The following is a 25,403-nucleotide window of genomic DNA, read 5'->3' as shown; positions in this document are numbered from 1 at the left end:
GTCTAAGAAACTCAGAGGCCCTCCTGGGAAGAGGGGCGGTGCTAGGTGGGTTTGGGGCTCTTGGGGGTTTCAGGGGTCAGTGTGGGTGGAAAGTTCTGAGGCCCCTGTCTGCCCCTCACCCCTGCTTCAGGAGGAGGTAGGGCGCTGGGTGGCTCAGCAGGAGAAGGAGACGAGGCGCCTGCAGCGTCCGGGGTCCGCTCGCCTCTTCCCACTGCCTGGCCGGGACCACAAGTACGCGGTAGAGATCCGGGGCCAGCTCAACGGCTCAGCGGGCCCTGGACACAGCGAGCTCACCCTGCTGTGGGACCGGACTGGCGTGCCAGGTGGCAGCGTGAGTACCCAGGTCCCCAGCTCTGACCCTGCCCTAGCCCCTGGCCTCAGATGCCCTGGGCCACAAACTAACTCCCTTGACCCTGACCTCTTACTCCTTGACTCTTGAACTCTGGGCCTCACCTTGAACACTCCCTAGACCCCAACATCTGACCCCCCGAGTCTGACCTGATCTCATATTCTGACCCCTGCCCGCGTCTCTGACTCCTCCTGCCCTGATCTTGCTGACCCTGACTTCTGCCCTCCATACTTTGACCTCTCATCTCTGGATTTTCTCAAACCCTGATCCCCTTTTGTCTGCTGATGTCCTAAATCCTGACTTCCTACAGGCCCGAGTTCTCAACCTTGTCTCCAGACACTTAAGTCTTTAGCTCCAAACTCTAATCCCTATCCCAAACCTTGACTTGGAGCGTGGCGCCCCGACCCTCATGTGACCCCCGCCCCCAGGAGATCTCCTTCTTCTTCCTGGAGCCGTACCGCTCGTCGGCCTGCGCCTCCTACTCCTCCTGCCTGGGCTGCTTGGCAGACCAGGGCTGCGGCTGGTGCCTGGCCAGCGCGACCTGCCACCTGCGCCAGAGCGGGGCCCACTGCGGGGACCGTGGGGCCGGCGGGTCCCTGCTGGTGCTGGTGCCTGCCCTCTGCCCACTCTGTGAGGAGCATCGAGACTGCCACGCCTGCACCCAGGTGCCCACCAGGCCACAGTGGGGAGGGCTCGGCATGGAGTCAGCCAAAGCAGGCGACTGAGCAAGGGGGTGGGCCCCCCCAGAGCTGGCACGGGCAGCCGAGGGGCCCTGTGGGCGGCGGTGGGGTAGACAGCCAGGGCCCTTGTCGTTTGTGAGCTGTGGAGAGGGGCTGGAGAGTCAGCTCCTGGCAGGCATGACTCTGCATGCTGCAGGGGTCAGAAAACCCAGCTCACCACCTCTGCAGCAGAGGGGCATTTACCCGCTTAGACACCAGAGTCCAAGAGTAGGTCTTTAGGCCTGCTCGCTCCAGAGGTTCAAACCGTGTAGTCAGCTGTTCACCTCCCTCCATTCCACGTTCTTGTTTTCCCTGGAGGTTCATTCCTTGGGAGTGGCAAGGGAGCCTCAGCGGCTCCAGACTTTTATCCCCCAACCCAGCCACTGGAGCCCCAAGGGGAAGGAGAGCACCTTTCTGTCCCCACCTCACTCTCACCCCTCAGTTCAACAGAAGTCTCAGAAGTGCCTTTCATTTGCTCTAGTTGGGGCTTGTGCCAGCTCCTGGACCAGTCAGTGAGGCCGGGAGGAAGGAGAGTGTCCCGCTGCCCACCTCTGGACCCCAGGGATTGAATCAGCGCCACCTGGACCACATAAAGTGGTGCTACTGCCCAAAAAGGGAGTGGGTGCTGGTCAGACAGAACCCACGGATGTCAGTGGCTGTAGGAAGGAGCTGGGCTTGGAACAGGGCTCTGTGGGCCCTGGCAGGCAAGGGAGGCAGCTGCCTATTGAACTGGTGCTGGGAGACTGGTGCTGGGAGCCCCAGGGAGAAGGCTAAGCTGGGCTCTTATTCCTCCAACCTCCCAGGACCCCTTCTGCGAGTGGCATCAGAGCACCAGCCGCAAGGGGGACGCAGCGTGCAGCCGGCGGGGCCGGGGTCGGGGTGCCCTGAAGAGCCTGCAAGAGTGTCCCCCACTTTGCAGCCAGTGAGCCCAGCTGGGCCCAGGGAGAGGGTGTGTGAGGGTGTGTGGGGGCCAGGCTGTGGGGTGACCCTGTCGCTGCTTCCCGCCCCCAGGCGCCTGAGCTGTGACGACTGCCTGGCCAACTCAAGCCAGTGTGCCTGGTGCCAGTCCACCCACACCTGCTTCATGTTCGCCGCCTACCTGGCCCGGTACCCGCACGGGGGCTGCCGAGGCTGGGACGACAGGTGCGGTCTGGGTGGCAGGGTTCCAGGAGGGGAGGGCGGAGACCAGGGTAGGGGGTGGCTCTGACAGCCCCACACCCGTCACCCTGCAGCGTGCACTCAGAGCCACGGTGCCGGAGCTGTGACCGCTTCCTGACCTGCCACGAGTGTCTGCAGAGCCACGAGTGTGGGTGGTGTGGCAATGAGGACAACCCCACGCTGGGACGGTGAGGCAGGGGCCTGGGGGGCGGGGCCGGGGGCGGGGCCGGGGTGGCGCTCCGCCCACCCTAATTCTAACGGCCTCTTTGTTTCTCTGCCCCTTTGCCTTTTTCTTACCATCATCTCTGTTTTTCTCCCCCCTCTTCTCCTTCTCTGTTTCTCTCTCTCTTTTCTCCCTGCCAACTCCCTGTCTCTGTGACTTGTTTTCTCTCATCTTTCCTTCTGTTTTCTTTCTTCTTGTCTGTTTCTGTTTCTCTTCTGTCTCCCTTTCACTGTATCCCTCTCTCCTGTCTTTTAACATCTTTTTTTTGTCTGGCTTCTCTGGGTTTTTCTCTGCCTCTTTTCCATTCCTCTTTCTGTCTTTCTCCGTATTCATATTTCTTTCTCTCTCTCTGATTGATCTCTCCTCTCCCTGTTACTGTTTTCCTGTCTCTGTCTCTTGTTTCTTTATCATCCCCCCCTGCCCCCGCCCCGACACAACCACCTTCTTCAACCTCGCCCCCCTCCCCAGTTGCCTCCAGGGGGACTTCTCTGGGCCTCTGGGTGGGGGTAACTGCTCCCTGTGGGTTGGGGAGGGGCTGGGGCTGTCTGTGGCCCTCCCTGCCCGCTGGGCGTATGCCCGCTGTCCAGATGTGGATGAGTGTCGCTTGGGCCTGGCACGGTGCCACCTGCGGGCGACCTGCCTGAACACACCCCTCAGCTATGAGTGTCACTGCCAGAGGGGCTACCAGGGTGATGGCATCACATATTGCAACCGCACGTGAGTAGGGCATGGGTTTCCATGGAGATGTCGCCCCAGGGCTGGTGCATGCAGAGATGTTGGGAGGAAGTGATCACGGTGCTGGGCTGCCTCCCATGGAGCCAGCCTCTCCAGTGAGCCTTGGGTTTTTACCTTGCAGAGCAGGCCCTCATTAGAGTGATAGGGTCCTCAACGTAACACTAGTTAACTGTGGAGACAGGTCGCCCATGGACTGCAGGCCACAGGCTTCAGCGTTGCCATAGAGATGGAGGAGGATCAAGTTGAAAGGGGTTTTCACAGGGACCAGTGGTGATATTTGGTTACTATAGAGACAGGAGTTACTACATGTGATGGGGTTGCCTTGGAGACACGGCCACCCATGGAGTCCAGGATCTGTGGAACAGGCAGTAGCTTATGATGGTGTTGCCATGGAGATAATGGGGTGGGGTGAGGTGAGGGGGGATACCTTGGGGGCTCCAGGCCTACCCAGTCCTTCCCCCACCCCTGCCACGCCCCCTCAGGTGCCTGGAGGACTGTGGCCATGGCGTGTGCAGTGGCCCCCCAGACTTCACCTGCGTGTGTGACCTGGGCTGGACATCAGACCTGCCCCCTCCCACGCCTGCCCCCGGACCCCCCGCCCCCCGCTGTTCCCGGGACTGTGGCTGCAACTTCCATAGCCACTGCCATAAGCGGGGGCCTGGCTTCTGCGACGAGTGCCAGGGTGAGCAGCCCTCATCCTGAGCTCCTGGGGACTGGCCTCGAGGGAGCCTCCTTGGGGCTTCTGTTTTCTTTTGTCTGCGTGGGGTTCTGCGTCCCCTCACCCAGCTCTGACTCCCTCTGTCCCATTGCTTCCTCCTCACCGCAAGCACGTTTCAGTGCCACCCACCTCTCTGGCGGGCCTCAGTACTCCCTCTTGGGATTTGCAGTTGCTCCCCGGTCGGGGTTCCAGTTACCCTCCTTTGAGCCAGGTGGGGTTGGGGAGGCTTGGGCTCCTTCTCACCCTTGCCCCTGACTCTGCATCCTGGCTGCTGGGGCCTCCGCAGACTGGACGTGGGGGGAACACTGCGAGCGGTGCCGGCCGGGCAGCTTTGGTAACGCCACAGGCTCAGGCGGCTGCCGGCCCTGCCAGTGCAACGGGCATGGGGACCCACGCCGAGGCCACTGCGACAACCTCAGCGGGCTCTGCTTCTGCCAGGACCACACTGAGGGCGCCCACTGCCAGCTCTGCTCTCCTGGCTACTATGGGGACCCCCGGTGAGCCAGGGGCCAGCCAGGCGGGGCAGGGTGGGGTTAGGGACATGGTGGGATAGGGCAGGACTGGTCTGACGCTGGCTCTCCTCCATCTCCCCAGGGCTGGTGGCTCCTGCTTCCGGGAGTGTGGGGGTCGTGCCCTCCTCACCAACGTGTCCTCCGTGGCACTGGGCTCACGCCGGGTTGGGGGGCTACTGCCTCCAGGTGGTGGGGCAGCGAGAGCTGGGCCAGACCTGTCCTATTGTGTGTGGGTTGTCTCAGCCACCGAGGTGCTACAGCCCTGTGCCCCTGGGACCCTCTGTCCCCCACTTACCCTCACCTTCTCCCCCGACAGCAGCACCCCCTGCACGGTGAGCACCAAGGGCACTGATTACAGGCCCACATCTCCCCCACCCAGTCTGAATCTTCAGACGGACCCTGGCCCCCATGTCCGTGTTTTTTCATCCATCAAACTCCCAGATCTATTCCTCAGACCCCATTTGTTCCTAAGCCCACAGACCCTCCCATTTCCCAGATTGCCTCCTGTTTCCTGGACTCCAGTTTCCCTTCCCCAGTCCAGATATGGTAAATATTGGTACCTTGTGTGCCAACTCTGATCGATTGGTAGTGGCTGCCAGGATCTGTGTGTTGAGAAAGAGGCTCCATGCAAGAGTGCCTGATTGATTAACCATGTCTGTTATGAACACAGGAGTGGGAATGGTGGCCTCCATGCCACAGTTTGACAATCTGCCCAGGTGGTTCAAGCAGCCTTTTCCCCAGTCTCAGATTGCCCTCTCTTCTTGAGCTGCACCTCCTCCCAGACCCCGAGCATTCCTCTTTCTCATCCTCATCATCCCCTGATCCTACTCTACACCTCTCCAGCTGAGCTATGTCCTGGCCTTTGATGGATTCCCACGCTTCCTGGACACTGGTGTCGTCCAGTCGGACCGTAGCCTCATTGCTGCCTTCTGCGGCCAGCGGCGGGACAGGCCCCTCACTGTGCAGGCCCTGTCTGGTATGGGGACTGGGGGAAGTGGGACCTCTGTCCTGGGCTGTCCTTTGTCCCTGTACCTTGCTACCTGAGGTGGGCTCAAAGCCCAGCCTGACTCTGCCAGCTGACTTGCTGGGAGACTTGCTGGCAGTCCCTTGCCACCTCTGGGTCTCAGTTTCTTCAGCTGAGAGGCAAATAGAGAGGATTATACTGGCTGGGTTGTGTCTCTGGAAAGAAGGTCCACATGGGACATGTTTTTGGGACACACAGAATGTAGCTGGTGCAAGGGCCCCTGAGCATCTATCTCCTCAGCCCGCTGGTTCTCAACCAGGAGTGACTTTGCCCCTTGGGTCATTTGGCTATGTCTGGAGACATTCTGATTGTCGTGATTGGGGCTGCTACTGGCATCTCATGGGTGGAGGCCAGAGATGCTACTCTGCATCCTGCAGTGCACAGGCTATAGCCCCCACAACCAAGAATTACCAGGCCCCATTACGTCAGCTGTGCTTAGCTGATGGAGATGCACTAGAAATAATTTGTTACCCATGGCAGTTAAAGGGCCTAGGTTTGGAAATGCTTCTCTTCATATTGTAAATCAGAGTAGCTCCAGGGCTGTGAGAGAGAGGGCAGAGTTGTAGTTGGCCTGACGGCGATTGCACACAAGCCCAGACCCTTCACAGTGAGCAACTAGAGCTGAGGGGCCCTCAATTTCATTTCACTCAGCAAATGTTTACCTGCAGTAAGCTGGGCCTGAGCTAAATTCTGGGCATGTAGCAGTGAACAAGGGTCACAGGCACTGCCTTCACGGACTCACAGCAGAGGTGGGGAGTGACAAACAGCAGGGAACAAATTGTCAGAATAGTGACACTTTTGGTAAGGGACAGGAGGAAATGGAAAGGAGTGGGGAGCCTGGCTTGTCTGGGGAGTTGGGGAGGGAGTCTTTGCAGAAGGGAGATTTCACGGTGTAGGCAAGGGGCACCTAGTTCAGGTGGAGGAATAGCAGATGCCCAGGCTCTGAGAACAGGAAGCGGGCAGTGGTGCTGGAGCAAAGAGGGCCGGGAGAGTGGGAGGCGATGAGGTCAGAGGGCCTGCAGGCCACCCCTCTCTTTTTTTTTTAATAAATTTTTTTATTTTTATTTTTATTTATTTTTGGCTGCGTTGGGTCTTTGTTGCTGCACGTGGGCTTTCCCTAGTTGCGGCGAGCGGGGGCCGTTCTTCGTTGCGGTGCGCAGGCTTCTCGCTGCAGTGGTTTCTCTTGTTGCGGTGCCCGGGTTCTAGGCGAATGGGCTTCGGTAGTTGTGGTTCGCGGCTCTAGAGCACAGGCTCAGTAGTTGTGGTGCATGGGCTTGTTTGCTCTGCGGCATGTGGGACCTTCCTGGACCAGGGCTCGAACCCATGTCCCCTGCATTGGCAGGTGGATCCTTAACCATTGTGCCACCGGGGAAGTCCCCCCCCCCCCTTTTTAAATATCACTTTACTGAGGCCTTGTGACAAGCCTCTGGACTCTCTCCAACAGGGCTGCTGGTGCTGCACTGGGAGGCCAACGGCTCCTCGTCCTGGGGCTTCAATGCTTCTGTGGGCTCTGCCCGCTGTGGGTCAGGGGGCCCCGGGAGTTGCCCTGTCCCCCAGGAGTGTGTGCCCCAGGACGGGGCCGCAGATGCTGGACTCTGCCGATGTCCCCAGGGCTGGGCAGGCCCACACTGCCGCATGGCTCTGTGTCCTGAGAACTGTAATGCCCACAACGGAGCAGGGACCTGTAACCAGGTACAGGTGAAAGAGGGCAAGCTGAGCGGGACAGGGAGCTGGGTGGGGGTAATTAGGGCTCCTCCTGAGCTTCCTTCTGCTGTTCCCCAGAGCCTGGGCGTGTGCATCTGTGCTGAGGGCTTCGGGGGCCCTGACTGTGCCACAAAGCTGGACGGTGGGCAGCTGGTCTGGGAGACCCTCATGGACAGCCGCCTCTCAGCCGTGAGTTGTGGATGCCACTCTCCGGGGAGGTACCACGCAGCCTGCTTCCTGGATCGTTCTCCCCATTCCACTCCCGAGACTACCCCCTAGACCCTAGACCCAGCCTGACACTCTGTAATGACCTTACCTGAGCCCTCATGTCTGCACCCCACACACAGGACACCGCTAGCCGCTTCCTGCACCGCCTGGGGCACACTATGGTGGAGGGACCTGAGGCCACCTTGTGGATGTTTGGGGGCCTGGGTCTGCCCCAGGGGCTGCTGGGAAACCTGTACAGGTGAGGACTGCCCTGGGAAGGTAGGATACCTGAATGCCAAAAGGTTACCTCAGGGGACACTGAGATGTCTCTCACATAAGAGTCCCCTCGGGGGGGTGCAGGAAAACGTCTACAGGTGAAGGATACCCCAAAGGATGCTGGGACATTTGTCTCAGGAGGCTGACCTCAGGGACCGGGATACTTATTTGGGTGGTGCTACCCCAGGGGATGGTAAGGTGATTGTAATAGGAGGGTCACCTTAGGGGTTTTGGGATACCTGCCAAGTGGGGGGGTGATCCCAGGGGATGCTGGGATACCAGTGTGTAGGGGGGTCACCCAAGGGCATGCTGGTATGACTGTATAGTGAGGCTGCTTTTTTGCATCTTGGCCCCAGGTACTCAGTGAGCGAGAGGCGGTGGACACAGATGTTGGCAGGAGCTGAGGATGGGGGCCCAGGCCCCTCACCCCGCTCCTTCCATGCAGCTGCCTATGTGCCTGCTGGCCGTGGTGCCATGTACCTGTTGGGGGGGCTCACGGCTGGGGGCGTCGCCCGGGATTTCTGGGTCCTCAACCTCACCACCCTGCAGTGGCGGCAGGAGAAGGTGAGCATCTCTCCCCTCCGCTAGTCCCCACAATCAGGCTCTAGCAAAGATGACCAGAGCAGCTCCTGCCAACTTTGCCCCCAGAGGAAGAGGCTTCCTCCCAGGGCTCCAGCACAAGTCCCAGAATTGAATTTCATTGGCCATTCTGGGTCACATTTAATTCCTGAGTCAATCCCTAGCCAAGGGGACTTGAGGCTCTGGTCTCCAGGCTGGGGCACAGCCCACTGTGGAGCCGGTACAGTCAGCCCCATGCAGCCAGAGAGCAGGGGGGCAAGGGCTTCGCAAAGGGTCCCCAGGCTACTCCTACCTGAAGAAGTGACACTGAGCAGGCAGAGACAGCGAGAGGTCTGCTGCTCACCTGCCGGGACCACGGCTGGCAGGGAGGCCTGGGGTCTGACCCGCCCCAGGCAGCTCACGACCTCCTTAGTGGTTCAAGGGGAGTTCGGGGAGCTCTGAGCCTTGCTTCTACCCACAAAATGACCCCTGACCTCTGCCCCCCCAACCCCGTGACCTCCACCCTTCATCCCCAAGGCCCCGCAGACCGTGGAGCTGCCAGCAGTTGCTGGTCACACCCTTACTGCCCGCCGAGGCCTGTCTCTGCTCCTAGTGGGTGGTTACTCCCCTGAAAATGGCTTCAACCAGCAGCTGCTTGAGTACCAGCTGGCAACCGGCACCTGGGTGTCCGGAGCCCAGAGCGGGACACCTCCCACAGGTGGGCCTGGGGACGGGGCGTGGCGGGGAGGGGGCGCTGCGCTTTTGCCTCCCAGCCATCCTCTCTGTCCACTCCTGTAGTCTGTGGTCACTGCCCCCCGTACCTGTTGTCTCCCTGTCTACCCCCGTCACCCACCCACATTCTCAGGATACCGCCTTTTGAGAAGTTCAGTTTCTCTATATACCCCTCCCAGACTTCATGAGAAGCTGCCTACCTCCTGCCCAGTGGCAGTGGGTCCCTGTTTCCCTCTTCCAGCTCCTAGATCAGTGCCCCTCAGGTATTTTCCTTTCTCTCTCTCTCCTTCTACATTCTTTGATCACCGTCCGCAAGGTCATTCTGGTCACCCTGTGTCCCTCTCTTCTCTTGCCCAGAGTCTCTTTAATGGTTGTCCTTTAGAACCGAGGGGAGAAGGAGGGGTTGAGAAAGGCTTCCAGGTCTCTGGCATCAGGGCCTGGTAGGGTGGTGTTGTGGTCATGAGAGGGGGAGCCCAGGAAGATGGGGAGCGTTCCTGATCACCAGCCCTTCCCCCAGCCTCTGTGCTCACTCATCCTCCACCCCCAGGTCTATATGGTCATTCCGCTGTGTATCACGAGGCCACTGACTCCCTCTACGTGTTTGGGGGCTTCCGCTTCCACGTGGAGCTGGCGGCCCCATCCCCTGAGCTGTACTCCCTGCACTGTCCTGACCGCACCTGGAGCCTGCTGGCCCCTTCTCAGGGGGCAAAGGTCAGGAAAAAAGGTCCAGACAGATGAGTGTAGGGGGCAGGAGGGAGGGTCCCCCCTTTCCCAGTGCCCCAGGGACTGGCTTAACCTTGGATTCCTACTCTGCCTCCTTTCCGGTACCCCAAGTCTCCCCTTCTTCTCTCTGTGACTTGGAGGGAAGAATCCTAGACCAGGAGGTCAGAGGCCTGGGTTCTGCCCCAGCTCTGCCACACTCTGGGCGTGGCCGTGACAGGTCCCTCCCCTTCCTGGCCTCTCCAGCTGTGAAACGGGACACTGAGGCTCCTTGTGCTTCTGCCTTCAAGGCCAAAGGAGACAGTGTGTGGGAAAGCATGAAACCCTGGGTGTGCTGATTAGAGACAATTAATTGCATTTGCCATCCACAAACATGTTCCCAAGCCCTTCTTGGGGCTGGACCGCAAGGGAGATGGAAGTAAGGGCCCCAGCAGGATACGCCCCGGCCCAGCTGGCGAGGTCACCCAAGAAATGTGGGGCTCATCTCAAGCATCTGAGGCTGGGTTCCTGAGGAACAGCATGGGGTTTGGGGGTTCTGGGAGTTCAGGGAAAGGAGATGGCTGTGGAGACAGCTCTGAGGAATGAGGGAGGCTTCCCGGAGGGAGGAGGTGAGATTTGAGGAAGGTTAGGATTGGGTGGGCTGGTAGGGGCTGGGGCGTGGGGAGGTTTGGAGTGGCGGGTGGGCTGAGAGGGAGCACGAAGAGCGGGCGACCATGGGCTCTGACAGCCCTTCCTGTCGTGTCTCCCCATCAGCCCCGCCCCCGACTTTTCCACGCCTCAGCCTTGCTAGGGGACACCATGGTGGTCCTCGGGGGGCGCTCGGACCCTGACGAGTTCAGCAGCGATGTTCTGCTCTACCAGGTCAACTGCAACACCTGGCTCCTGCCTGACCTCATCCGTAAGTCCACCACTCTCCCTGGGAAGCCCCGGGACAACCAGGGGGAGCGCTGGCCCTGTCCTGTGACTCTCACTCATTAGGGGTCATTTGGGCCCCTTCAGGCCCCCAAGCGAAGCTCCTGTCCTCTCCACATTATCTAAGCACCCACGGAGACACGCTCCTTCTTTTTTTGTCTTAGAAAAGTTTTAAATTCTGTTTATGAAGTAATGATAGTCATTGTAGATAATTTGTAAAATAGGAAGGAAAAAATCCCCCATAATCCCATTCTCTAGAGGCAATGACTGTCATATGTGAGGGTGCTTCCTTCCAGTTCATAGGCTGGAAAGCGATTGTATCTTGCCGTTTTATTTCATTTGACAGTCATTGTAAATGACTGTGTGTGTGTGTCTCTGGGCCTGTCTCCTTTGCTTTTTGTTTCTTTCTCTGACCCTCTGTCTCTAACTCTCTTTCACTCTTAATCTACTTTTTCCACTATTCTGTGACTCTTTTCTTTTTTTTTTTGAGGATTTAAAAACATTTAGGCGAGGGCTTCCCTGGTGGCACAGTGGTTGAGAGTCCGCCTGCCGATGCACGGGACACGGGTTCGTGCCCCGATCTGGGAAGATCCCACATGCCGCGGAGCCTGCACGTCTGGAGCCTGTGCTCCGCAACGGGAGAGGCCACAACAGTGAGAGGCCCGTGTACCCCGCAAAAAAAAAAAAAAAAAAAAAAAAAAAAAAAAAAAATTTAGGTGAAATTCACATAACAAAATTAGTCATCGTAAAATGAACAATTCAGCGACATTTAGTACCTTCACAGTGTGGTTCAACCACCACCTTGATCTTGTTCCACAACATTTTTTTTTTTGACTGTGCCATGTGGCATGTAGGATCTTAGTTCCCCGACCAGGGATTGAACACACGCCCCCTGCAGTGGAAGCGCAGAGTCTTAACCACTGGACCGCCAGGGAAGTCCCCGGGTTCCACAACATTTGTCTCTGTTCTTATTCCACTCTTTTCTGTTCCTTTTTTCTGTTTATGTGTCTCTCTCTGTCTCTCTCTTTTGTCTTACTGTCTGTGTCTGATGCTCTTGTCCTATTTGGCCTTATCTGTCTTCTCTCTGTCTTTTGTTGTCTGTCTCTGCTCTCCTTAGACTGTCTCTCCTCTCAGCATCCCTCTCTGACCGGTACCTTTGTGTGAATCTCTTCCTCAAGTCTCCTGCTCTCTCTCTCTGAACTTTGTCTTTCCCCAGGCCCAGCCTCTGTGGGACCACCAATGGAGGAGTCTGTGGCCCACGCTGTGGCGGCGGTAGGGAGTCGCCTGTATATCTCAGGAGGCTTTGGGGGAGTGGCCCTGGGCCGCCTGCTGGCCCTGACCCTGCCCCCTGACCCCTGCCACCTGCTGCCCTCGCCCGAAGCTTGTAACCAGTCTGGGGCCTGTACCTGGTGCCATGGGGCCTGCCTGTCCGGGGACCAGGCCCATAGGTAACCATGGAGACTGACAGCATGTGGGTGGGTGGGTGGTACTGGTGCCCTCCGAAGTGGGTTCTGTGCCAGACCAGGCTTGTGGGGGGAGGCCTCAGCAGGGTATGGTCTGGTTAGGAGACCAGCTCACATGGCAAAATGGGCAGCTTATCACAGGCAGGGGCAGGCTCGGGGACCTCACCGAGTGGGGAGCCCTGTTTGTGGGCTGGGGTTAGCTGAGTCTGAACTGGGCCCTAAATGACCAGTCAAGTTTAGACCATGAGGGTTCAGAAGTGGGGCTGTATCTGGTGTATTTTAGAAACCATCTGAGTTGGGGAAGAATGAGATTGGACAGGTGGGTGGGTCAGCTCAGAAAGGGCTTCCAGTGCCTGGCTGAACTGCGCTCCGTCCAGCTCCAGAGACTCCTTTTCTGGAGTTTGGGAATCCAAACATATCAGGAGGCTGAAGGCGCTGTCCTAGGTTTAGCACAAACTAACTTGACCGTGCAGTTATCCTGCACTGGTATGAGGCTACTAATGTGGTATGAGGCTACTAACGGGCTTTATTTTGTCCCATTAAATGTGTCACCATGTTTACTGCAGAATATTAAAGGGTTTGATTTTTAGGGTGCTCCCCCAGACTCTGCTAGGGGTATTATGTAACAGCGGGTACACCCACTGCTTTCCTGAAACCTGGAAAGTTCTGAAACAGGTGTGCCTTCAAGGGTTTTGAGTAAGGGATTATGGCCCTCCACTGTGGGTGATGGGGAGCCACAGAAGGTTTAAGCAGGAGAGGGCAGGGGCAGGCTTGTGAAGGAGGGGGTGCTGAGGGGAGGCTGCAGGTGGAGGCCTGGAAGGGGGAGGCTTGAACTGGGCGGGGGGCTGCAGGGGTGGAGGAGGAGGGGATGGTCAGAGAAGAGTTCAGGAGGCAGAGGCCTCGATGGCTGGAGGGCCAAGAGGACATGGGATATCGTCCAGTGTCTCTGGCCTGGGCGATAGGTGGACGTGGGACCATCACAAAGTGAGCTGGGGAGGAGCAGGTTTGGGAGGCCTGTGCTGAGAGCAGTTTGGGGTGCGTATGTGGGGCCTGCAGGACGGCGTCCCCGAGGCAGCAGGAAGAGGCGAGGGTGAGGAGGAAGGGTGGGGCCTGGCTGAATGTGATGAGCCAGACCTCATGCCTCCCCAGGCTGGGCTGTGGTGGTCCCCTCTGCTCTCCAATGCCCCACTCCCCCGAGGAATGTCGACGTCTGCGGACCTGCAGCGAGTGCCTGGCCCGCCATCCCCGGACCCTGCAGCCTGGAGATGGAGAGGTGAATGATGGGGGTGGGGGTGGGAAGGGGGCGTGGCTCAGGCACCACTGAGCTCTTCAGCTGGGATTGGGTGGCAAGAGCTGAGGCTGGAGGGAGGCTGGGGGCCCTGACATCCCCGCTGAGCCCGTATCCCCCCGCCAGGCATCTGCCCCCCGCTGTAAGTGGTGTACCAACTGCCCTGAGGGTGCCTGCATCGGGCGCAATGGGTCCTGCACCTCGGAGAATGACTGTCGCATCAACCAGCGAGAGGTCTTCTGGGCTGGGAACTGCTCGGAGGCCGTGTGTGGGGCGGCCGACTGCAAGCAGTGCACAAGGGAGGGCAAGTGCATGTGGACGCGGCAGTTCAAGAGGACTGGTGAGCGCTGAGGCTTGCTCCCCGAGAGGAGAGTTTGGGGGCCTGGATTCCTGCTCCAAGGACGCAAGGGGCTCAGGGACCTGGTTTGAGGGAGGAGGAGGGGAGGGGGCTGGGGGCCCGGACCTGCTTCTAATCCGTGTGCCCCCAACCCCAGGGGAGACCCGCCGCATCCTCTCGGTGCAGCCCACCTATGACTGGACGTGCTTTAGCCACTCTCTGCTGAACGTGTCCCCGATGCCGGTGGAATCATCGCCCCCGCTGCCCTGCCCCACGCCCTGTCACCTCCTGCCCAACTGCACCTCCTGCCTGGACTCCAAGGGCGCAGACGGGGGCTGGCAGCACTGTGTCTGGAGCAGCAGCCTCCAACAGGTACTGACTGCCCCCAGCGGGGTGTGCGGTGGCCCTCCTCCCTGCTGCACACTGACCTTTCTCCAACCCCGCTGCCGCTGTCCTACGTCCGCCTCCATTTCCTTAGGGCTGGTCCCACCATCACACTTTCTCTTTCTTCCCACTTTCTCTTCTCTCGCCCCTTCCAACATCTCTTTCTTCCTTCTTTGCCTTGTTCTTGTTTTGTTTTTGTTTTTTTGTTTTTTGGCCACGTCGCACGGCTTGGGGGATCTTAGTTCCCTGACCAGAGATCGAACCCGTGCCCCCAGTGGAAGCGTGGAGTCTTAACCACTGGACCACCAGGGAAGTCCCTCTCCTTGCCTTGTGCGTCTCCCCATCATGTCCCAGCGCCCCCTTCCCGACTCCTCAGCCCTGGTGTCTCTCCAACTCTCAGTTAAGCTCTCCTCGCCCCATCCTTCCCATGACTCAATACCATCTCCCTTCTCCCTCCCACACCTTTCCACTTTCCTCCTCCATCTCTTTCTCTCTCTACTTTTAGAAGTTTTGGTTGTAAGAAACAGAAACCCACTCGAGCTGGTGTTATTATAAGGAACCGGGGGTATTTGATGTTGTCTGAAGGTAGGAAGTACTGTTGCTTCATCCTTCTCGGGCCGCCTGGTCTCTGATCTCAGCCGTTTTCTGCGCGTCTCCATCCTCTGGTTTCTCTCGGCTTGATCATCAACACACACTGCCTCAACTGGCAGACCTTGACCCTCAGTCTATGTGACTTCCTTTTTAAAAAAATTATTTATTTATTTACTTGGCTGCGTTGGGTCTTAGTTGCGGCCTGCAGGCTCTTTGTTGCGGCACGCAGGCTTCTCTCTACTTGTGGCACACGGGCTCAGTAATTGCAGCACACAGGCTTAGTTGCCCCACGGCATGTGGGATCTTAGTTCCCCGACCAGGGGTCGAACCCGCGTCCCCTGCATTGGAAGGCGGATTCTTAACCACTGGACCACCAGGGGAGTCTCTATGTGACTTTCTAATTCCAGAGACCACAGTCATCTCTGTGTTCTTCTGTTAGTTCACATTCTCAGGGAAGACTTCAGCTCAGCTCACTAGTTAGATGTCCAGCTGTGGTCCAGTGAGACGTGGCCAGGGAAGGGAAGGAGCGCTGCTTCTGACACAGCCATTCAGACCCACCCCTCATCTATGGCTGTGGTCTAGAGAGATGATTCTTGAACATGGGCATGGTCTGGGGAGGTACAGTCCACCCCTTGGCTGCCCAGTGTGTGCTGTCTCATAAAGTCCATTCCAAAGATGCCTCTAGGGGGAATTCCCTGGTGGTCCAGTGGTTAGGACTCTGCACTTTCACTGCCAAGGGCCCGGGTTCCATTCCTGGTCAGGGAACTAAGATCCCACAAGCCGTGTGGTACGGCTGAAAAACAAAACAAAACAAAAAAACCAAAGATACCTCTGCCTGGCATGATTTAGCTGTCCCAGTGGCAGACACAGGGAGTCAACCCCAGCCCCACCCCAGCAGGAGATAAGAAAGCTTCAGCTACTGCTGTCATATCCAGAAACAGTGTCACTGGGCCAGAGTTGTGAGTCTGTCTACTCCTCATTCATCTTTATTGTGCGAGATTGTGCAAGACCCAACTGAGGTGTGATTACTCACCATCTCACAACCCAAGAGCCTGCACGAGTCTTTGGTAAAATAGGAGTGCTATCAACAGACCCTGTCTGGGGTGTTTTCCAACACCAACAACCAGTTCTCCAGTTCTCTGGACGCCAACTGTGTGTTCAACAATTTAGTTAATTTCTGACACTATCTACCTGAAATCAGAGTCAGGTCCCACAGGCTAAAGTGTTCAGTTCCACAAGACTGCTCCCACTTCAGATGCCAGCCACAAATCCAGGCTAACTGGCTGTAAATTGCGGGTTCCTACCACCCCCTCTGCAGGTTTGATAATTTGCTAGAATGGCTCACAGAACTCAGAGAAACATTTACTTACTAACACTGGTTTATTATAAAGGATACAACTCAGGAAGAACCGAACAGAAGAGGTGAATAGGGCAAGGCCTGCAGTGTCCATGCCTTCACTGGACATGCCACCCTCCCAGAAGATGCATTCATCAACCTGGAAGCTCTCTGAATCTCGTTGTTGTTCTTTTTTTTTTGGCCATGCCGCGCGGCTCACGGGATCTTAGTTCCCCAACCAGGGATTGAACCCCAGCCCACAGCAGTGAAAGCACAGAGTCCTAACCACCGGACCGCCAGGGAAGTCCCCTGAATCTCATTGTTCAAGTGTTTTTATACAGCTCAGTCTCTCCCCTGACCCCCGGTGGGTGAGTGGGGCTCTAATCACTTGGTTTTTCTGCTGACTCCCTTAAGTCACCCCGTTAGCATAAACTCAGGTGTAAAAGGGGTTCCTTATGAACAGCAAAAGACATCCCCACCGCTCAGGAACCCCTATGTGTTTTAGTAGCTCAGTACCAGGAACCGGGGACAAAGACCAGATACATTTTTGTATCATACCACACCGTCCCATAGGAAGGTCGTCCAAATAAGATGGGAGAATGTATGTAGAGCGTGGAGCCCGGCCTGCTATTCAGTAAAAACTCAGTAACATCCCCACGTTCCACCCACTGGGAGGATTGCCAGTCTCCGCTGTCTGGGACACACCAAGAGGGTCAGTGCAGCGGCTGGGAGTGGGGGGTGCTCCCCGTGGGGCTCTCAGCGTGGCTGCAAGGGCAGTGGTCCCCTGCGGTGGCACCTCTAACAAGCAGAGACCTCTCGTCCTCAAGCCGGGGGGCCTTCCGGTGATACAGGTCCTCCCTAAATATTATTGAGATTTCCATTATTTGTCTTTATTGGGATCCCAAGGACTGGAAGGCAACACCAGAGAGCCTGCAGGCAGCTCAGGAGGTGTGAGGCCGGAGGGAGTGGTGGGGCGGCTTAATGGAGAGCGCGGCGGAGCTGATGCTGCATGGGCATGTCAGAGGGCTGCTGCCAGATCTTCTGATTTCTGGGAAAATCAGTTGAAACTGTTGGCTCAGGTGTTTTAAAAACACAGATCAATCGTAACAGGTGCGCAGACCAGACCTGTTGTGATTTTGCTCAAGGGCAGCCTTATTTTAACAGTCAGGCATTGTTCTTCTGAATGCCTTTGGCCTCAGAGCCTGGGGCAGACAACAAGGTGCTCTCTTCCCTGGCTGGCTGGCTGGCTGGCTGGCTTCTTCCCTCCTTCCCTTTGTCCTTTTATGGCTGGCTTCTTCCCTCCTTCCCTTTGTCCTTTTACCAGATTCTTCAATGAGCACCTTCCTTGTGCCGGGCACTTTGCTAAGCTGTGGGCATATGTCAGCAGATGAGCTAGGATCCTGCATCTCTTCCAGGAACACAGGAAATGCAGTTTGTGGTATTGGGCAGCATCACATTTGGCCACTAGGGGGGTCCCAGCAGAAGGTGCTGAACAGACTGGAGCCTCGGGCTTCTCTTGGCCCCCTTCCAGATTGCCCCTCTGTTTGTCAAGGGGTGCACTAAATTCAGATCTGGAAGCCTAACCTGGAGGAGAATTTGGCTCTGGCAGTTCAGCCAGGCTCGGCTCATCCCCGGCGTAACCCGTAGGGACTCTGAGCTCCGGCCACAGCTATCAGGGTTTTCTATTTCAGGACTGCGTGGTTGCTTTGTTTCTTCCTAAGTGCTTCCAGACAGCCAGCCTAGACTAATCTCTTTCCTCTTATACTTCACTTAAGGCCCAAGCCATAAATAAAATGCTCTCATACACTGAGGTAAGTTCCCAGGAGTGTGAACCTCGTTGAGCACCGTGTCTGGGTCCCAGGACACGATGAGTGATGGTGTGTGAGCTGCTGTGCAGCCCCTGACCACGGACTCCTCAACTTCCCAGCCAAGGGCGGCAGGATCCTGTTGCCCCAGCAGCTGGGTCCATGTCCTAAAAGGCTGTGGCTGGCAACCCCCGTCCTGATGCTTGTTTCTTTTTCCGCCTGGGATCATTGCCTTTCTTTGATTGTAAGAAACAGCTGCATCCCAAGCCAGGTGGGTAAAGGGGCTCATGATACCAACACACTGGTGCCTCTTGTAACCCAGGTGGAAAGTGCAGCCAGGCCCTACCAGGGACTGGAGGTGGAGCCTGGAAAGCTGCCTGTCTCCCTGTCTTTGGGGTGTGTGATTCTCATCTCTGCTTCCTTCTGTCTCTGCTCTTTTCTTGCCTCTCTCTGTTCTCTTCATTTGCTGTCATTTGTTCATCCAAACGGCCCAGCCAGCCCTAGTCCACACACTCTAGTTTCAAGGATGTCCCTAGCCTGACTTCTGGTCTGAACTTCTAGTTACAAATGCCAAGGAGGGAGAATGTGATGGCCCCAGCTGATGTCCATTTTGGTCCACCCGGTTGTGGCCAGCAGGGGTGAGATCTCTGAGAAGAGGGTGCAATCCAGGAAGATACCCAGGAGGTGTTTGTTTGATCTTCTTTCTCTGCCACTTCCCCTCCGCTATAGTGTCTGAGCCCCTCCTACCTGCCCCTGCGATGTATGGCTGGAGGCTGCGGGCGGCTGCTCCGAGGGCCCGAGAGCTGCTCCCTGGGCTGTGCTCAGGCAACCCAGTGCGCCCTGTGCCTGCGGCGGCCCCACTGCGGCTGGTGTGCCTGGGGGGGCCAGGATGGGGGTGGCCGCTGCCTGGAGGGTGGACTCAGCGGCCCCCGTGATGGTGAGACGGGTTTTCGGATGGGGTGAGTGGGGCTGGCTTCTGTCTGCGTTCTGACGTGGGGTTTGGCGCAGAGAACGAGGAGGGGCGCTGGGGGCCCTCACAGGTGGCACTCAGGGGAAGGGGGAACAAGGGCCCGGGTGGCTAGGCGAGTGGTTCAGAGGCCTCCACGGTGAAGCCCTGTATCCTTGTGCCAGGGCTGACATGTGGGCGACCTGGGGCCTCCTGGGCCTTCCTGTCCTGCCCCCCTGAGGACGAGTGTGCAAACGGGCACCACGACTGCAACGAAACACAGAACTGCCATGACCGGCCCCACGGTTACGAGTGCAGCTGCAAGACGGGCTACACCATGGACAAGTGAGCCTACAGGCCAGACGGGGGGGCTTGGGTGGGGTTGAGGGCAGCGGGGCCAGGCAGACCGTGGGGTGGGAGCGTCTGTGGGGAGCGGTAGAGGACGGGGCATGGATCAAAGTGGGACACAAGAAAACATAGTCCAAGGTGTGGAGGAGAGTGTGAGGGCGGGGGCTAGGTCGTGGAGGGCAAGCTTGGTCAGTTAGTTTAACAGGGTACCCTGGGAAGGGGGTCATCGCCCCTGGAGGAGGCGCTGGGCTGGACCCGGGGCAGGGGAGTGATGCAGCGGACCGGGGGGTGGACTAGTTGCGAAGAGGGTGGGCTGGCCAGTGGTGGCCTCAGAGGCGCAGCTGGGTGTGCCTCTGGGAGGGAGCGGCCCGCTGCCCTGCGCTGACTCCTGCCCCACCCCTGCAGCGTGACGGGGCTGTGCCGCCCCGTGTGCGCCCAGGGCTGCGTGAACGGCTCATGCGTGGAGCCCGACCACTGCCGCTGCCACTTCGGCTTTGTCGGCCACAACTGCTCCACGGAGTGTCGCTGCAACCGCCACAGCGAGTGCGCCGGTGTGGGGGCCCGCGACCACTGCCTGCTCTGCCACAATCACACCAAGGTGTCCGTCCGGGACCTCAGGCCCTCGCCCCGGGCCTCTGTGCCTTCAGCCTACACTCAGGCATCTTGAGCCTCCTTCCAAGCCCCAGTGAGCTAGGTACAGGGCGGAGGGGGCCTATCCCTATCCCAGGGGAGTACGAGAGGACCCTGGGGACACCGTCTGGGTCTGTATCACAGAGGGGCTGCCCTGGATAGCGGGACAGAATTAGTACTGGACCAGGGAGGGGGATCCCGTGGAGGAGCATCTGGGATCCTGTGGGGAAGGGCTTTCTGAGCTCAACCCTTGGGGCTGAAGGGGAGTGAAACCCCATCACTGGAGGTGTGCAAGTGAAGGCAGCGGGCTAAATGGCAGATGGGCTGGGACTGCCCAAGCCAAATGCCTGCGCTGTTGCTGCCCTCCCCTGGTGCTCCCAGAACCTTCCCCCACTCTCACACCCACTGTGACCCTTCACCCCCTCTGACCGCCCTGTCCCTGGCTTCCAGGGCAGCCACTGTGAGCAGTGCCTCCCCCTGTTCGTGGGTTCAGCCGTGGGGGGCGGAACCTGCCGGCCCTGCCACGCCTTTTGTCGGGGCAACAGCCAGGTCTGCGTCTCCAGGAAGGAGCTTGAAATGGCCAGGAGGGAGCCGGAGAAGTACTCGTTGGATCCAGATGAGGTGAAAGAGGCTGGGGTCCTGAACTCCCGGGTCTGAGGGAGGAGGGGGCCGGGGGCTTGGACTCCTAGTCTGAGGGAGGAGGAGGCTGCTGGGGTCTGGACTCCTGGCTCTGAGGGAGGAGGAGGCTGCTGGGGTCTGGACTCCTGGCTCTGAGGGAGGAGGGGCTGGTCCATGCCTTTTTGTGATCACCCTGTCCTTCCTTGGCCAGATCGAAAACTGGGTGACAGAGGGTCCTAGTGAAGACGAGGCCGTGTGTGTGAACTGCCAGAATAATAGCTATGGGGACAAATGTGAGAGCTGCCTCCATGGCTACTTCCTCCTCGATGGGAAGTGCACCAAGTAAGTGGAAGGGGGGCCAGGAACCCTTGTCCCACTCGGTAGGAATAGCTCTGGGAGCCAGGCTCCTCTCTCCAGTCCTCTGCCCTCAGTCAGGAAAGGATGAGATCCCCTGAGGCAGGGGTTGGGGGCGATGAACTAGACTCAGGTGGGAGACCCTCTCCCTCAGGCCAGTGCTGAAATGCAGGCTACCCAGCAGCCCTGGTGGAGACTCTTGGGCAAAAAGAGAGAGGGCCCTGAGGGAGAGGCCTCAAGACAGCCTCCCCATTCCACCCCCTTCCTTCTGAAAGGTCAGTAAGCCCTGGAGACCGTCCATCCTGGGTTCTAATCCTGACTCTGCCACTTAACAGCACTGTGGCCTTGGGGTAAACGGCTTGACCTCTGTGAGCCTCAGTTTCCTCTTCTGGCCTCATGGATTGGAGCTCACGTTTGCAGCATCCAGCCTGGGCCCCTGTAGGTCATGAGAGCTCTATAACCCCCGTCTTCTTCCTTCTCTTCAGATGTCAGTGTAATGGCCATGCGGACACATGTAACGAGCAGGACGGGACAGGCTGCCCGTGTCAGAACAACACAGAGACGGGCACGTGCCAGGGCAGCTCCCCCAGTGACCGCCGAGACTGCTACAAATACCAGGTGCGGCTGGAGAAGCAAGTTATGGGCCAAGGGCCCCATGCCCAGAAGAGGTCAGAGCTGGGATGAGGTAGCCTGGCCCGGGCAGGACTGACAACATGGTTCTGATATCTGTGGTCGTGGGGATCAAGGTCAACTTGATAGACTGTTCCTGAGCCTTAGTCAGTTTCAGGACCCGGGCGGTGATGCTGGGATCCCAGAAATGAGCCTCTTGTGGGCGGTGGAGGTGAGGAGACGGACTCCATTACAGATAGTCACAACTTAAAGATTGCAGATGCCAGGAAAACTCATCTCGTAGTAGCTTAAGCAAAAAAGAAAATGTGTTGGCTCTCAAAACTGAGGTCTGGAGTCCACTTCAGGAATGGCCAGATCCGGGTGCTCACACAATGCAGTCAGGAGTCCTTCTTTCCCTGGATCTTGACTCTGCTATCCTCTGGGTTGGCTTCATTCTCAGGCAAGTTTTCGCTCAAGTAGCGGCCCTCACCTGATCACTTTAGGCCAGTAGGGGATCTCATATTATTACTAATACCCATATGCAAATTCCCCTTGAGTCCATATCCCCTTTCTTCAGCTGGGGGGCTCCTGGAGCCCCTGTACTGACTGCCTGGTTGGTTACTGTGTTGCAGGCTCACCTCCCACAGAGGGGATATTCCATATTCCTTCCTTGGAGTACAGCTCCTACCAGCCCACCCACCTACCTTCTCTCTAGTTCCAGAAGGAAGAGAGAATCCCTTGCTTGCCTCAGTCTCCCTACCCATCTATTAGCAAAGATGCGACTACACCCAAATGGTGACAGAGCTTCACAAGCCTTACTGACCCCTAACATTTCCATCCAAGACCAGAATTTTTTCTTTTTCTTTTTCTTTTTTTTTTTTCAGCCTTGCCGTGCGGCATGCGTGATCTTAGTTCCCCAACCGGGGATCGAACCCGTGCCCCCTGCATTGGGAGCTCAGAGTCTTAACCACTGGACTGCCAGGGAAGTCCCCAGAATTTTTGCTTGCTTGATGCATAATCAAAAGGCCCATTGGTCTTTGTCAAAACAGACGGCTTCAGAGCTTAATTCAGACCTCCTCCTCCAGCAGCTCTGTTGGTAGCTCTGAAACAGCAGTTTCTTTAGCTTCTAATGATAGCAGTAGTGGTTAGTACGTAAGGAATGCCTGCCCTAGATACAGTAGAGACAGCACAGACATGGAAGGGTCCTGAAGGCTGTGCTAGGGCCTCGGTGAGCTGTGGGCATAGAGCAAAAGGAGGCTCAGAGACTTGTCCCAGGTCAGACAGCTGGCTGGGTTTGGAGCTTGGACTGACCCTGGTCAATCCCAGAGATTGAGTGGTTTCCACTGGACTACAGGAATCAAAATAGCTGTTATCCAGCCAACTCATTCACTCAACACCTATTTACTGAGCACCTAATATATGCCAGGCACTGTGCAAGGCACTGGGACACAGTAGGGAACAAAACAGGCAAAATGTTCTGTCCTCAGGGAATTCATGGAGGAGTCCAGCAACCAACAAATGAATATGTCAGACATGCAGTGTGTTAGTCATGCACAGTAAGGAGGAAAATTAAGCAGAAACGAGGGCTAGGAAATGTTGGGAGTGGAAATGGTAGATACAGTGGCCAAGGAAGGCCTCAGTGAGAATGTGACACTTGAGTAAAGACATTCAAACATGGGGGGCGGGGGGCCGGGCAGGCAGGAGAGTGATCCAAGCAGAGGCTCAACCAGTGCAAAGGCCCTGAGGCAGGACCTACCCAATATAGTCCAGAAACAGCAAGGCTAGCAGGCAAGGCTGGCTCACCTATGCTGGGCCTGTGATTTCAGTAGTGTTTGCTATCTGTGTACAGAGGAAGAATCTCCAGTTCAGCAAGGTTAAATCACTGTTCCAAGGCCACACAGCTAGTGAGGAGGTGGAGCCAGGATTCAACAGAGCTCCTCATTGCTGTGCCTCAGAGTTCAGAGGCCTTGCTGTTAGGGCACTGTGGTCACTGGGTTGACACCAGGAACAGCAGTGCTGGAGTGTAGGATGCTGTTAGTGTCCACACTGTGTCAGGGAAATCCAGGGGGGTCACAAGGAAGCTGCTGGGACACTGTGGAAACCCAGGGCAGGGGCTCCTTACCAGTAGGTACAAAATATCAGTCCTCCTTAGAGGAGGGCTGGACCCTGAGTTCAGCTCTGATGGCTGCTTCCACTCCCTGCCCTGCCCGCAGTGTGCCAAGTGCCGGGAGTCATTCCACGGGAGCCCGCTGGGTGGCCAGCAGTGCTACCGCCTCATCTCTGTGGAGCAGGAGTACTGCCTGGACCCCACGTCCCAGACCAACTGTTTCCATGAGCCAAAGCGCCGTGCTCTGGGCCCCGGGCGCACTGTCCTCTTTGGTGTGCAGCCCAAGTTCACCAATGTGGACATCCGCCTGACGCTGGACGTGACCTTTGGCGCCGTGGACCTCTACGTCTCCACCTCCTATGACACCTTCGTGGTCCGTGTGGCCCCCGACACTGGCGTCCACACCGTACACATCCAGCCACCACTGCCTCCCCCAGCCCCCCCACCCCCCGCTGACGGTGGGCCCCGGGGGGCTGGGGATCTGGGGGGACACGGGGCCGGAGGTGGGCCGGCCACCCCAGCAGAGCCACGAGTGCGGGAGGTGTGGCCACGGGGCCTGATCACCTACGTGACGGTGACAGAGCCATCCGTGGTGCTGGTGGTCCGTGGTGTGCGGGACCGGCTGGTCATCACCTACCCGCACGAGCACCATACCCTCAAGTCCAGCCGTTTCTACCTGCTCCTGCTGGGCGTGGGAGACCCAAGTGGGCCCAGTGCTAATGGCTCGGCCGACTCGCAGGGCCTGCTCTTCTTCCGGCAGGACCAGGCGCACATCGACCTGTTTGTCTTCTTCTCCGTCTTCTTCTCCTGCTTCTTCCTCTTCCTCTCGCTCTGCGTGCTGCTCTGGAAGGCCAAGCAGGCCCTGGATCAGCGGCAGGAACAGCGCCGGCACCTGCAAGAAATGACCAAGATGGCCAGCCGCCCCTTCGCCAAGGTCACCGTCTGCTTCCCACCCGACCCTGCTGCCCCAGCCCCCGCCTGGAAGCCGGCCGGGCTCCCACCACCCGCCTTCCGCCGCTCTGAGCCCTTCTTGGCACCCTTGCTGCTGACGGGGGCCGGTGGGCCCTGGGGACCCGTGGGAGGGAGCTGCTGCCCACCAGCCATCCCTGCCACCACTGCCGGCCTGCGAGCCGGGCCTATCACCCTCGAGCCCACTGAAGATGGCATGGCCGGCGTGGCCACCCTGTTGCTCCAGCTGCCTGGGGGGCCCCACGCACCCAACGGCGCCTGCCTGGGGTCAGCCCTCGTCACTCTGCGGCACAGGCTGCATGAGTACTGTGGGGGGAGCGGGGGTGCTGGGGGCGGTGGGCACGGGGCTGGTGCAGGCCGGAAGGGACTGCTGAGCCAGGACAACCTCACCAGCATGTCTCTCTGACCCGTGGTGGGACCCTCAGCCACAGCAGTCGAGTCCCCTGTGGGGGCCGCCCTGGACCTGGGGCCCCTCCACCTGGGACACTGTGTCCTCAGAGACCTCTGGTTTCCTTCCCCTGGGCGGGGTGGGGTGGGGTGGGGTGGTCCCCAGACAGGGCCTTCTTTGTTCTGCATTCAACAGTTATTTATTGAATACCTACTATGTGCCAGGCACTGTTGAAGGCACTGGGCAGAGCGGGAAGCAAGACAGCCAAGGTTCCCTGATCTCGTGGGATTTAGGTTCTAGTGAAGGGAGCCCGTCGGCATGCATGCACGCGCACGTGCACACACAGACAGATGAGTCAGGCCATTGCGAATGGGACGAGTGCCGTGAGGTAGCAACAGGACGTGGCTGTGAGGAACCTTGGGGTAGTCAGTTGGTCACTGTGCGAAGCTAGACTTTAAGAAGGAAACTGGCTGTGGGAAGAGCTGTGGGAAGTGGGATCCAGGCAGAGGGAACTGCAAGGACAAAGGCCCTGAGGTGGGAACCAGCTTCTGTTATTGGAAGGATGGGAAAGCTGGCCAGTGTGACCCAGACCAAGTGTGAAGAGGAGATGAGGTCAGGGTCAGGCAGGGGGCGGATCACCCAGGGCCTGTGGGCCACACATAGGGTTTGGGGTTTTATTCTCA

The 25,403-nt window shown here is 58.0% G+C and overlaps 1 protein-coding gene across 3 annotated transcripts in view; it reads left to right on the top strand.

Annotated features, from left to right (window-relative positions):
* MEGF8 (multiple EGF like domains 8) overlaps window positions 1-24,738 on the top strand; it is a gene marked incomplete at both ends in the record, with an annotated part of 41,071 nt that extends 16,333 nt beyond the window's left edge. For 2 of the 3 annotated variants that reach the window (XM_079724215.1, XM_079724213.1), the window contains 28 exons: window positions 131-331; window positions 778-1,014; window positions 1,872-1,990; window positions 2,080-2,211; window positions 2,301-2,414; window positions 2,918-3,166; window positions 3,667-3,866; window positions 4,189-4,399; window positions 4,497-4,746; window positions 5,258-5,390; window positions 6,883-7,130; window positions 7,221-7,331; window positions 7,490-7,608; window positions 7,982-8,189; window positions 8,721-8,901; window positions 9,463-9,639; window positions 10,249-10,533; window positions 11,764-11,995; window positions 13,160-13,283; window positions 13,425-13,638; window positions 13,793-14,007; window positions 18,481-18,688; window positions 18,883-19,042; window positions 19,451-19,643; window positions 20,126-20,296; window positions 20,505-20,635; window positions 21,133-21,265; window positions 23,470-24,738. In XM_079724215.1, the coding sequence (XP_079580341.1) occupies window positions 131-331; window positions 778-1,014; window positions 1,872-1,990; window positions 2,080-2,211; window positions 2,301-2,414; window positions 2,918-3,166; window positions 3,667-3,866; window positions 4,189-4,399; window positions 4,497-4,746; window positions 5,258-5,390; window positions 6,883-7,130; window positions 7,221-7,331; window positions 7,490-7,608; window positions 7,982-8,189; window positions 8,721-8,901; window positions 9,463-9,639; window positions 10,249-10,533; window positions 11,764-11,995; window positions 13,160-13,283; window positions 13,425-13,638; window positions 13,793-14,007; window positions 18,481-18,688; window positions 18,883-19,042; window positions 19,451-19,643; window positions 20,126-20,296; window positions 20,505-20,635; window positions 21,133-21,265; window positions 23,470-24,738 (6,225 nt within the window). The remainder of the gene's footprint in view (window positions 1-130; window positions 332-777; window positions 1,015-1,871; window positions 1,991-2,079; window positions 2,212-2,300; window positions 2,415-2,917; window positions 3,167-3,666; window positions 3,867-4,188; window positions 4,400-4,496; window positions 4,747-5,257; window positions 5,391-6,882; window positions 7,131-7,220; window positions 7,332-7,489; window positions 7,609-7,981; window positions 8,190-8,720; window positions 8,902-9,462; window positions 9,640-10,248; window positions 10,534-11,763; window positions 11,996-13,159; window positions 13,284-13,424; window positions 13,639-13,792; window positions 14,008-18,480; window positions 18,689-18,882; window positions 19,043-19,450; window positions 19,644-20,125; window positions 20,297-20,504; window positions 20,636-21,132; window positions 21,266-23,469) is intronic. The other variant, XM_079724214.1, reaches the window with a different exon arrangement.
* Between the last annotated feature and the right edge of the window lie 665 nt (window positions 24,739-25,403).

The sequence above is a fragment of the Hyperoodon ampullatus genome (assembly GCF_949752795.1).
Source record: "Hyperoodon ampullatus genome assembly, chromosome: 18".
Lineage (NCBI taxonomy): Eukaryota > Metazoa > Chordata > Mammalia > Artiodactyla > Ziphiidae > Hyperoodon > Hyperoodon ampullatus.
This window is presented reverse-complemented; position numbering and strand designations above follow the sequence as displayed.